General features: G+C 36.4%; 1 protein-coding gene across 5 annotated transcripts in view; it reads left to right on the forward strand.

Moving 5' to 3' along the window:
* The first annotated feature begins 220 nt into the window (after positions 1–220).
* The window catches only part of LOC114650156 (protocadherin-20), a 50,081-nt gene continuing 36,267 nt past the window's right edge, over positions 221–14,034 (forward strand). For 4 of the 5 annotated variants that reach the window (XR_007934878.1, XR_007934877.1, XR_003715961.2 and 1 more), the window contains exons 1-2: positions 221–388; positions 899–4,167. Coding sequence is in view for 1 of the 5 variants with exons in the window: in XM_028799629.2 (XP_028655462.1) it covers positions 341–388; positions 899–3,526 (2,676 nt within the window). In the remaining 4 variants the exon portion in view is untranslated. Of the gene's footprint in view, positions 389–898; positions 4,664–14,034 lie in introns of those variants that run through there. The other variant, XM_028799629.2, reaches the window with a different exon arrangement.

Consider the following 14,034-nt stretch of genomic DNA (forward strand, 5'->3'; position numbering starts at 1 on the left):
TGCCTATATGGTTAAAATGACAAAAAAAAACAAAACAAACTACATACAAGTAACAGTGATGGGAAATTATGTCTGTTGTTACCACAAGCATTCAGCACCTACAGGGTAAAGTGCCTGCAGTGAGATGCCGAAGCTCAGGGCTGTCCAAGCCAATTGGCTGCACTTGTGGATTGATTTGCATAGAGGAGGCGTGCCCAGCTTCTTTCAGTTAAGCAGATGAATGACTTCTACAGTGGAACTCAGTAGACAGAGAAATTAGAAAGCTATCTGAACAGATCAGCATATTACGTCTATTTTTGCTTCTGCTCTTTTATGTCAAGTGTTAAACAGTTGAGGAAGCATGTCACTTATGAGCACCTTCAGCCTTAGTTCACATGGAAAATTGAAGGTAAGTGCCAGTTTTTTAGATTCACTACTTAAAAGTTGGTCATCAATGTGTTGGCAATTCACTGCTAGGGTTTTTATTTTTGTACAAATGATCTGCTAATAGATAAAGTCTTTTTCTCTTTAAACTCTGAAACATACAGTATCTTTTGTGATGTTTATGAACTCTGCGTGTAATAATAGGCTTTATTCATCGGGCTATAAGTTAGGTGAACTGTTTGCTAAATGGGAGTGTGCATTTTGAGTTAGGAAAAAAAATCCCCCCCTTGAGAACTGTAGCACAGGTTTTGCATGCCTGAAATACTGTTGTGATTTTTTTTCTCTCAAAAAGTAGAGTTCTGTAACTGCATTTTTATCTTGTCATTCTTAGATTCTGGTTGTTTAAATTTGCTAAAGCAACTTACATTTTAACCATTGGTGTTAATTCAGATAAGCCTGGCAGATATTGACAAAGTAGAAAACATTTCAAGTTTCATACATCTGCAGTGGTAACCTTCCTAATTTTTATTTTAAGGGACTGTGCATTCTTTTTATGCTCATTGGACAATTCTGCTGCTTTGCAAGTTACAGCCAGGCAAAAGAACTCATTTACAAAATAAATGAAGGATTACCCAAGGGAATACTAATAGGAGCCATTGGAGCGGATTTAAAGTTGGATTTTAATGCTGATCCCCCTCTTTCATTCAATCTGGCCTCAAAGAAGATCAGTGGTCAGTATGTGAACCTAAATAACACTACAGGAGAACTGTACACATCTGCCAAAGAAATTGACAGGGAGAGTCTCTGCATGGAAAATCCTGGCAATCAGGAATGTACTTTGTCTCTTGATGTTCTTATCTTGCCACAGCAATATTTCAGACTGGTAAAAATTAAAATTGTGATAAAAGATATTAATGATAATGCTCCAAGGTTCCCCACCTCTGAGATACAAGTGTTTGTCGCAGAAAATGCCCAGATCAACTCAAGGTTTGCAATAGAGCACTCTGCTGTTGACCCTGATGTTGGCATTCATGGAGTACAGACCTACTGGCTTGTTAATGACTATGGAGTGTTTACTTTGGATGTTGAAGAAACAGAAAATGGTGAACTAACACCCTTTTTAATTGTTATAGGAACACTTGACAGAGAAACTAAGAATGAATATGTTACCAGCATCATAGCAGAGGACGGAGGGAGTCCTCAGCTTTTAGGCACAGCAACACTGAAAATTATTATAACTGATGTCAATGACAACTGTCCAGTTTTCACTGAATCTCAGATTAATGTCACAGTGTATGGAAATTCAACCACCGGAACCCATGTGACACGAGTTCATGCATTTGATTCAGATTTAGGAAGCAATGCTGACATAACATATGCCTACAGTGAAAGAGTGTTTCAGACCACCAAATCTTTATTTCATTTAGATCCAGTTTCAGGGATCATTAAGCTGGTAGGTAAAATTGATGGCAACACTGCACAGTTTCACAAATTAAGCATACTGGCAAAAGGCCCAGGATGTATCCCAGCTGTGGCCCAAGTGACAGTGAACATCATCAAAGTGGTATTTAACCCACCTGTGATAATCCCGCGATATATTGCTACAGAATTAGATGGCACAATCTATCTAAAGGAGTCAGAGGCGGCTTACTCACCAATTGCATTTTTTACTATAAAAGACCCTGATCAGAAGCAAAAAGTAGAATGCTTTCTGGAGGAGGATGGCCCATTCCGATTATCTCCTTACAAGACATTTGTTAATGAGTATCTGCTAGAGACAACAGACTCTTTGGATTATGAGACAAGAACTGACTATGAACTGACTGTGTTTGCCAAAAATTCCCAGGGTATTCTCATAAAAAGTTTCCTTAAAGTTCAGGTAATAGATGAAAATGACAATGCTCCCATTTTTAAGCAACCATTGGTTGATCTATACATTGAAGAAAACAATGCCCCTAACACTTTTCTAACAAAATTACATGCAACAGATATTGATAGTGGTGAAAGAGGAGAAATTTTGTATATTCTTGGTCCTGATGCTCCTTCGGTATTTGTTTTGGACAAAATTACTGGAGTTCTCATGGTCTCCACATCTCTGGACCGAGAAGAAAAGGAAAAATATCGATTCACAATTAGAGCTTTAGACTGTGGGTCACCACACATGGAATCTATAGCTTCTGTGGTCATCACTGTGTTGGACAGGAATGATAACAGTCCACGGTTTATCAACAAGGACTTCAGTTTTTTTGTACCTGAAAACTTCCCCGGTTTTGGAGAAATTGGAATCATTTCTGTAACTGATGCTGATTCAGGAAAGAATGGATGGGTTGCATTATCTATTGTGAATGGTAGTGATATTTTTGTTATCGATACTGGAAGAGGAGCATTGAGAGCAAAAGTGCCTCTTGACCGAGAACAACAAAGTTCTTACTTTATCTGGATTGAAGCTGTGGATGGAGGGGATCCTGCTCTTTCCTCTGTCACTATGGTCACTGTTTTACTTTTGGATGTTAATGACAATCCACCCCTTGTATTGTTCCCTCAGTCAAACCTGTCATATATGTTAGTGTTGCCTACAACTCTTCCAGGTACCTCTATAACAGAGGTTTATGCTGTGGATAAAGATACTGGGATGAATGCCGTGATTGCCTATAGTATCATTGGAAGAAGAGGACCTCGTCCTGAATCTTTTGAAATTAATCCTAACACGGGCAACATCACCTTGCAAGAAGCACTAATGAAAAATGACTATGGCCTGTACAGGTTGCTGGTGAAAGTCAGTGATCATGGACAACCAGTGCCCCTCCATTCCACAGTGATGGTTAATCTGTTCGTCAATGAAACCGTGAGCAATGAAAGCTATATCGAAAGCTTACTGAGAAAAGAACCTGAAATCAAAATTGAGGAAAGACCACCAGAAAAATTGCTTGTGCCTACAAAGAAAAGAATTGAACCCTTTCCTTGTCTACCAGGATTAATTGTCCTTTCGGCCTTGTGCCTGGCGTTACTGTTGGTAGTAATATTAATGGCAGCATATATCTGTCTAAAGAAACAAAGAAAACACAGAAGTAAAGAAAAACGATTAGACATTGAGATTCCGCTCAATACTAACAATGATTTTCGAGCAAATGAGAAAAAACTCATGGAAATTTCCAATATATGACACTTCAGGAGAATAACTTTTTAAAGTCATGTTTACAAATTCCAAAGTCACTGTATGTTGGCATTATCAAAAAGACATCATATTTATAAATAAATAAGTTATATTGAAATGTTGTTGACATATGTAATTTTGTACTGAAGACTTTTTCCATATGGTGCATGAACAAAAACGTGGATCAGGGCACAGACTTCAAGAGATCATGGCTGCGCTAAAGCGTCTTGTGACAACATTAACTTTGAAAAACGCGGCACACAGGCATATCCATTCGCCTCTGGAACTGAATCAATTCCAGGATCAGCTGACTAAGCTGTCATTTGTGTCTGGTATAATCTACATTTTGAAACTCTCCACTCCCCTGAGCCTTTCTGTCCCTAGTGGTTGATTACAGGAAAGTGTATTTTTTTATTATTATCTGATATTCCTTGGGATTTGCTCCTCACAAGAACTGAATACATCTCAAGGTCAATCTCATATGAAGAACTGAAAAGTTAAGACTCTCTATCATTCACCATAAACTTGTGCTTTAACCATTTCCTTGGCTATTTGGAATATTTTGTTGCTCTAAAGGAAAATAATAATTACTTTCCTCCACACTGCATAACGATGCAGTGTTGATTCAGCAATGTAGAAATGTTCTGGAGGTATGTATTATATCAGTAATTTAATACTATTTTTTGTCAATGTACGGGCATTGAAGTTTTCACTTTCGTATTTATATTCCATATTAATTTTACATTAACTTAGTATATTCTTTTCATGCAGCTATCAACAGATCCTAAATCTGCAGTTCAAAAGTAGATTATTTAAACCGTCAATATTTTCAACTGAAAAAAACCACACGGTTAATGATTCCATTTTTTTTCTATCCCTGGATTAGCCCAAAGCAGCCAGTTTAAAGTATAGTCTTTTCTGAGAATTTTTTTATACATTATCTGTTTATGGCTGAACATATGCACATTTCATTACAAGCAGGGATTTCTACATTACATTTATTAATATTTTTTCATGTCAAAGCACTGCATGAATGTGAATGATCGTTTTAAAAGCTTATGCGTTTAGAGAAGAATCACTCATGAGCTGGCTTGTGTCTGTATTCAATACTGTATGTGAATATATGTAAAAATGAAATAAAGTGGTCTATTTTCATAGAAACTTTTTTTTTTCTGTGTTGCTCATTTGAACAGTTGTTTAAGAGAATGGCAGTCAAAATAATAAGAATGATGATTCCCAAAATGCAGGACTATGAATGTTTACTTGTACTTTATGATTTTTTTAAGTCTGTCTTGTAAAAGAATTTATTGGTCAATTAGATAGACAGTCTGTCACTTAATGGTACATTTTTGTAAGCTCTATGCCACAGGCATACTGGTTAAAAAAGTGAAAATATCAGACAAATGAAATTTATCATAATATACATTTACTGCCAAAAGTTATATAAAACACAGATTACAGTGGATGCACATATGCCAGGTTTCAGTCCCATAAGCGTCCAGTGTGAATTTTGTTTGCAGAAATTTCATTCTTGTAGCATCTATAAAAAATATTAGCAGAGTGAACTTATACTCTGGATTTTTAAAACATTTAATTTCTGGGAAAACGTTACTATGGGTATGTGAGCAGTTTTCAGAATTTAGTTGATTTTGTTCAGTGCAAAGAACAGATTATTTGCGCAAGCCTAAAAAAAGCTACCGAACAAAATTCACACTTTCTTTCTGTTTAAATACTTCCTGGGACACTTACTGGAAATATTATGGTAATTTCTTCAGTTGATTATTGTGAAAATGATTTTGACCTTTCTTTTAACTAGAAGCAAAAGGGCGTAGCTTGTTTTCCATTAATCAGACTACCCTGACTGTCATCAGACTCCATCGGCCTTGTTTCTCTGCAGCTGATGAAACAAGCCGGCTCATTTAATGGATTCTTTATCTGAGATGTGTTTTGTTGTAGATGTCTATAATTTTCACTGACCAGATATTTACAGTGAGTGGATATTCAAATACTACTGGCAGTTTGGTGACAACAAAGCTTTAAGAATGATTCAAAAAAGTGAAATCAAGCACTCTGAAAAAACTGTTCATTCATAGTGAAATATATTACCATAGCTATAATTGCTCAAAAATGATGCAGAGAAAAGAATTTGCACTCAATTAATTGCCTCACTTTAGTCTAAAATTTATTAAATAATTAGAGAAAAATAACTAGAGAGTCACGTTAAGTTAGTTTATGAAAAAAGAAAACACTAAATAACTTCTAGATGTGGCTTTTTACGTACTTAGTGATATGAAGGTTTGTGACTGGCTATACACTTGTCATTCTGTCTTATTGAACTTGCAACAAAGATACTATGGATTTAAAGTTGTAATTGATATTCCCAGAATTAATTCATGCAAGGGAATTGCATTTTTATGATTTGTCTGCTCCTCTGTCTGTCTGTCTATGAAATGCCTTGCTATGGATTAATGCCCACTCCACTGTGTAGGATCGGCTCCTGCTGTAGTCTTCATGGCTACCAGGGTAGGGTCAAGTGTCTCATAACCCTGAAATTTGATTGCGGAAGTTCAACAAAAGAATGGATGGTTTTGGGAAATTAACTAATATAAAGTATACATAAAGTGGACTTGTCTATGGCTGCTGATTTTCATTCTAACATTCAGTTTTCTTAAATACAATTTACATACTCTTTTGAAAATGAATTTAAATTATTGGCTAGTTTAAAATAAACAGATGCTTTTTATACATATAATTGCAGTCATCCAACTGAGCTAATAGTCAAGGATTTCATTGGCAGCTTATTGGTATTTAACTACTGTAAACAATTAAGAATGCAAGTATATTAACATTATGATCCCTGACTCATTTGTGGAAACATTTTTGACAATGTACGATTTTATAATACATTAGGAAACTAAATAAGATGAATGGGACAGCTCAAGTGCAAAGTTTTGTTTGCCATACGTAATCATCCACCCATGCATGCATTTTATTCTTTATTTGGGTCAGGAGGAACCAGAGCCTCCAGCCCTGGGGATGAGGAAATAGTAAACTGCAGGTGGGACGTCAGTCTATTGCAAGACACACACCCACACTTAGTCATACTAGGCCAGTTCAGAATCGTGAAATTAACCTCGTGTTCATGTCATTGGAATGCGAGCAGAATCTACAGCATGAGGGGAAAGGCCTCCTTACAGAAACAGTGAAAATGGATGCACGCCACACAGGCAGTGACCGGGCCACAAATCAGATTCTGGTCTCTGAAACTGTAAAGCAGCAGCACTATTCACATGTTTACAAACTCCAATAAATACATAAGTCATGGGAAATACATAAAAGAAATTTCAGCTTTACAGCATGCTGTGCCAGCCAACACAAATTACGGAAAATCTGTACACTATACTGAAATGTCTAAATACAGTACAATACAGTACACAAGGACAGCAGAAATCAGTGCAGCTAAACAATTTGCAACCAGAAACTATTTGAAATGTAAAACATTAGCATTTGCTGCCCCAGGACTTGAATTGAGCAACTCTATAGAATAAGGCACTACACACAACACATTTTTGTTTGAAGCAAACAGACTCATCTGTGACTCAGTCATAGTCATTATCTAATTATTTTCTGAAGTCAAGTTTCTTATATACAGAAAAGAGAATCATATAACACAGAGGTTTCAGCAATAAGCTCACAATTCCATCAGCTCTGATACTCAATGTAGTCAAAGCAATATAATTGTAAAATATACAGGCAAAACTAATTAAATTTTAAAACTCTGTAAAGACAGACAGTTAATATACAGTATAAGGTTTAATTAGAAAAGCACAGGCAAGATGGCACATTGGCATATTCTATTGTAACTGAGCTGTTTTCTGTTTTCTGTGAATGTTTTCTTCCACATCGGCAGTATATATATGTGTGTGTGTGTGTGCGTTGTCAAAGAAGACACAGTTAGGCTGGCATCCAGGCTGGGATATTTGTTGTAATCTTACCCACTCGGGATGCTATTGTAATGGATGGACAGTGGGAGTCAGTGTCCCAGGCCATGTATACCCTCAGAACTGGGTAGGAGCATCCCTCTGGTCAAGCTTTCATGCAGGCCTTTGGGTGTCTAAATGGGATTTTGGACAGAATATACTATATATATCTGTATATATATATATATATATATATATATATATATATATATATATATATATATATATATATATGTATGTATATGTATGTATATGTATATATGTATGTGTATGTATATGTATATATGTATGTGTATGTATATGTATGTATATGTATATATGTATGTGTATGTATATGTATATATATATATATATATATATATATATATATATATATATATACGTGTGTATGTATATATATATATATATATATATATATATATATATATATATAGTGAAAGAATGGGGGTACCACTGAGCCCCAAAACCCAACACACCACTTCAAAAAAATCCTGGGTGCAAAATAAACACTTTTATTTTACAAAATACCCTTTCACAGTCCACTCCATAATCTTCCAATTTCCCATTCTCCTTTTCCTTCCCCAAGTGAGCTTTGCCTTCTGCCTCCAGACTCTCACTCAACTAGAGGGGTCTAGACAGTTTGCTTTCATGTTAGACCCAGGAGTACTTCCGGTACTGGGGTATAGCCCGATGGAAGTACTTCCGGGTCAGATGTAAGCCTCCTAAAAAAGGGGGTCCTTCTTCCTGCACTACCTTCTGGTGGTACCCAAGGAACCCGACAGGGTTGTACCTCAGGACTATGACTCCCATGGATCCCTGCAGATGTCTATACTGGATCCACGTTAGCAGAGCACTGCCATCTATCATACTGGAGGAGGAATTGCTCTTGATACACAACCTCCCCTATTCCATCTACTAATCTTTCCTTTTAGTGGGACTGCATGCAGTCCTTCCATTATGGCTTCCCAACTGGGCAAGGGTCCAGCATACCACTTATGTAAATAAATAAATAAATAAATTATATATATATATATATATATATATATATATATATATATATATATATATACACTTAGAGATTATCATCTAGCATTTAAAAATTTATATAAACAGGGAATGCATTACAATAATTGTCTTAAATAATTTAAGCACATTAATTCCCCTGTACTAATGCATGTAGTATTATTTATGCAAAACTGTTACACTTCAAAAAAGTGTCTGTGCTTGTTTGGATCTTTGGTTGAATGACTCTGCCAGTTTTGCTAATTATCATAGCTTATGTAAGGCATGTGCCCAAAGGACTGCGTCAAGGCTGAGAACTTTTGAATTGTGAAGTTAGAGTGCTGGGAGCTGAAAGCATTTTCATGCTGAGGCACGGCCATGTATGCAATGGTATTTGTTCTTTATGCTACTGCAGTTTATTATGTAAACTTGCAATTATCACTAGAAGACTTAAGTATTAGATTAACATTTTATCCACATGATTCTGAGACTGTTTACTTAGAAAGCACAAACATAATTATTGATTTTTTTTTATGTTTTTCAGTTTTTGCAATAAACTTTGCTGTAGTTTCTGTTGTTTATGTAAAATAATGAAATTATTGAAAGTAATCAGCACAATTTTTTAATTCAATTACATAGCATTTGTATTACTTCCGATACTAAAATTAATATTAATTCCAGATTTTTCAGAACTGGAAAATATGTTTTTTAGCTATTTAAATTCAAACTGATTGACCTATGTGTGTGACAGAAGGATAAAAGGGGTTATTTTTGCATAAAATACTATAAATCAGCTTCAAAATCAGTTAGCAAGTGAAAAAGTAAAAGTGAGATTTTAAGAATGGTAATAGCTAAATTATAGAAAGTTGATTCAATATAAATCAATATAAATAGCCCTTAAGCTCAGCCTTCTGTGAAAAGACAATGGCAAAAGCAAGAGGGAAAATAGAAGAATTTCAGCGAATACTAAGTGGAGGCAAGAAAAAACATACTATTTGTTGGTTTAAACAGTGGTATAAACAACAAAAGGAAGTTGATCGAGTGACATATCGTGTCGGAGAAACTCGAAAGCTCAAGATCACAAAGTCGCACAATGCCCGAAATAAAAAAGAAGTTGTCACATACCAAAGTCGCAGTGAAAAGGCTAGTTGTAGCGCACAGTCTGAGTGTCATATGAAAGCTTATTAGGGTACAGAGAAAAAAAAGGCACACAGTGGGAAAAAAAACACGAAATGTCAACTTTAATCTCTAAATTTCCACTTTAGTCACGTAGTTTATTTTGTCATTAAAGTAGAACATCATAAACTTCATCTTAAAATCATTTAATTTACTAGTTTCTCAATCTCATCATAACTAAAGTAGCACGTTAAATGCTTTGTTTTGTATTTGACCTTCTATGTGCTCTATGTGTGTGAATCACTACGTGCTTCTGGGCTTTCTCTTCATCCAACAGGACACAGAATCCATTACATTTGTGATATTACAGCTCTCTGAATAATTAAAATACTGAGATGTATACATGATATCATTTTCATGATGATAAGAGTTAAAGCATGTTGTTAAACATGGGAACACAGTGGTGCAGTGATTGTTCATGTCTCACACAAGATGCTTGCTGTGCCATGTGCGACCTTCAATGAAATACTTTATTGTAGCAGTACTGTCTCTTTCAAACGTACTAACCTCCAATTCCTGTCCTTACTTTTCTTTCTCCAAATACCCAGTCGCCACACAATCAGCTCTGTAATAGATGTTAAGCCATCTGTAAGCTTAGAACGCCGATTCTTCAAAACTTTTAAGGAACATCGAAATATCTTCGTAGTACGTGTTTAATTATTCTATTCATCTATCCTTCCAGTGTCGCATCAGCACCAGCAAGAATACAGTGTGAGGCAGGAACAATCCGTTAATGGAGCGCCAGCGGCTCGCTAGCGCTGCAGCACCGTGTAGTTAAAGTTTTATCTGTATAATATAATAAACATATTTTGCTGCATTTCATCTTAAAAATTATATTGTCATCATATGTAAATACGCGCATTATAAAGTGGCTCAGGTTGTGCAATATTATAACTGTATCGCAAGTTTACAGTTAGGTAATTGTACTTATAAGTACAAAGAGTTCTACAAGGAGCACTTGATGGACTGATTGAGTGCGTTTCGAGTTCTTGGGATGAAACTGTTTCTGAACCGCGAGGTCAGTACAAGAAAGGCTCTGAAGAATTTGCCGTATGAGAGCAGTTCAATAGACAGCATGGCTGAGGCAGCATGTGCTTGATGCTGTATACCGATATTTCTCTTTCCGATCAGCTGCTGTACAGCTGTGATTCACACTCAGATACAGTGATATAAATACTCCGAGTGATGCAGTGAGAGTAATATGGAAAAAGATGATCCGATGTGGCAACACCTAATGGGAGCAGCTGAAAGAAGAAGAAGAAGGTGCAGTGAGAGTAACAATGCTAAAGCAGCTATGGTATTTAGAATAGTTTGACCATTCTGTGGACCATCATATTGTTACAGGTTAATTACAATGAGATGCATTAAACTAATAAACAATATGCGGTTAATTTCAGTGTATTTATAAAGTCGCATCAGGGATGTGGATCTAAAAAAGAAAGGGTAACCACACAGGAACAGTAGCACTGCTTTGACGCTGGGTGCCGCCAGTCTGGAAAACCAAGCAGAGAACTTGCGTACGACAGGGTATGAGCTACCATGGAAATGTGCGTGGCTTTACGCTAAGTTTAGGTTTTATACATCGCTATTTGAACGTGGAAACGTTCTTGCACAACATTTTTGTGCGTACGCACCGCTTATACATGAGGCCTCTGGTGTTTTGAAAAAATGCATCTCAGCTGTTCCGATACTCCTGACACATAAGGGATCACCAAAGGTTTTCGCTTAGGCAGCAGTTGTCCTTCCTTTCTTCTGGATTGCTTAGAGCATTCTTTAGGTATCATCCCTGCTTTGACAAAAGTCCAGCTGGGATAACCACATTTTCTCAGGTCCTTTTTGATATGATGTTCTTCTGCTTCCCTGGCCGCTGTGTCTGTGGGTATGGTGTTTACTCTGTATTGTAGAGCCCTGATGACACCTATTTTGTGTTTTAGTGGATGGTGAGAGTCAAACCTTAAATACTGATCCATATGCGTTGGTTTATGTGATAGCTAAATATGTTTTTTTTCCATCTTTAATCAGCAATATATGCAGGTTCCTGACAAACCGTTCACCCTCATTCTTCAGATAAAAGTTCATTCACAGTGCTAACCTGGAGATGCACTACGTAGCACAGAACATAAGAAATCTGAAAGCGAGAGGAGACCATTCAGTCCATCAATCTAGTTTTTTTTAGCTATTAGCTAAGCTGTCCGAAGAAGTGATTGCCTTTCTATAATTTGTCTCATTTCTTCTTTTATTCTAATCCATTGTACTTTTTGACCTAAAAAAACAAATAGCAAAAAATGCTTTCTTGTACTCTTTATCCTTCATTATTGTTACCTAAGTTTCAGATTTATCATATGCAGTGCAACGCTTCAGTCATCTATTTTTAAGAGCAGGTTAATCCATTTCGGGGTGAGGAGGTCTAGAGAATGCAATGATTCAGAAATGCCTTAATGGCCAACAGAATGATAAATTTATGTCACAGTTCAGTACAAGATGCCAGCTGTTTTTAATACAGCATAGTATGCACTCGTAAGGATGGTTTCAATAAATTAACTGGCAAGTGAAACAAAGCAATCGATATTCCTTAGTGCTGCACTATGGTTATTGTTGTGATTCATACACCCATTAGATTGCTGTGGCTGCTTTTGAAACCACAGGATCATGGGAAACTGAAGTTTATTCTAGCATCATCCAGTGCCGGATTAACCAATAGGCACATGTAGCATATGCTACGGGCCCCGCAATTTCGGGGGCCCCCAAATGGTGGACCCAATATTTAATGAAAAAGTGTAGCATTGAAAAACTGGCCTTTAAAAATATTATCTTTATGTTTTTAAACTGTAAATTTCTTACACAACAAAACTTTAGGGGCCCAACACATAAAATTCACATAAATATTATAAGATTCTTATTATAATCGAGAGTAAAATAATTATTTAGTCCGGTTTGAACTGTTCAGAATATAAACTTCAGATGATGCAGACCAAAAGGGCCCCCAAATTTGAAATGTGCTACGGGCTCCCAAAGCTCTTAATCTGGCCCTGGCATCATCACAGCCATGACAACAGTCAGCCCTGGATTGGACATTACTTGCATTATCTTTAGACACATCCACACACACCATGTCATTTAGAGCCACTAATTAACCAAATATACCTTAGCGTGTGGACAGAAACCAAAGTGCCTGGAGAAACTGACATGAAGACAAAAAGAATGTGCAAATTTTGCACAGGCAGCCACCAAGCTGGTAAATGAACCTGGTGAGCTGGAGGTGCACATGCACTGCGCTAATCATTGAGCTACACGAAAGAACTCTTGGAAGCAACAGTTTTCCAAATCTGATCCTGGAAAGTGCAAACGCATAGCTCACCATTGTTTTAGAGACTAACAACACCCATCGTCATCATCTTAATTTTCTTTCCGCTTCTCTTGATGATTACAATGCCTCCTCTTTATTACTTCTTAAGTCACTGATGTGTTCAATTAAGGGATCACTGACCATTAATTCCTCATGTTAAAAGTTTACAGTTTACTTGAAATTGTTATTCATTTGAAAGTATTGGACTCTGTAATAATTCCCATAGGGATCACATTACAAACCTAATGAAAGAATAATTTTCCTGTGTTTGCAATATTCAGAAATGAAGGATTTAGTAGGATATTTCAGGCTTTGCTGGCAAGTAGAGTAAGCATAATGAAATGAAAATAAATTTCATTAAAATTGTCTTTTTTTCAACTTTTGTTGCCATTTTCTGGTGGTGAGAAATTTTCTTGCTATTAAATATTTTCATTTAAATATCATAATTTAATTATGGTATTTTAAAGTACTGCGGTGGGTTGGCACCCTGCCCAGGATGGGTTCCCTGCCTTGTGCCCTGTGTTGGCTGGGATTGGCTCCAGCAGACCCCCGTGACCCTGTATTTGGATTCAGCGGGTTGGACAATGGATGGATGGATGAATATTTTACAGTATTTTGATATAGTACCTAATTTAAAAAGGCTAGCTGACTTTAATAAAATATAAATTAAAAAGAACTCACTAGCACAACAGTTAGAGCAAATCTTCAGAGTCCCTGGTTCAAATGAGCGCATGCCGAGTTTGCATGTTCTCACCATGTCAGTGTGGTGTTCTTTCGCTGCCCTGATTTCTCCTCATACATTCCAAAGCCATTAGATTGTAAGCACACCATTGACTATAATTTGGTCTGCCTTGTTTCCTTGGAAAATTAACCAATTAATTAAAACAACCTGCACTTGGACTTGTTTTATGTTTTGAATGTGTTCTGTAGTCAATCATTTGGATTTTTTTAATGCAAAAGCAGGTCCTTAAGCCTTAAAAAGAGGCCTCTAACATTCCTGTTCATTGTTTAAG

The sequence above is a fragment of the Erpetoichthys calabaricus genome, chromosome 4 (assembly GCF_900747795.2).
Source record: "Erpetoichthys calabaricus chromosome 4, fErpCal1.3, whole genome shotgun sequence".
In the NCBI taxonomy this organism is placed as follows: domain Eukaryota; kingdom Metazoa; phylum Chordata; class Cladistia; order Polypteriformes; family Polypteridae; genus Erpetoichthys; species Erpetoichthys calabaricus.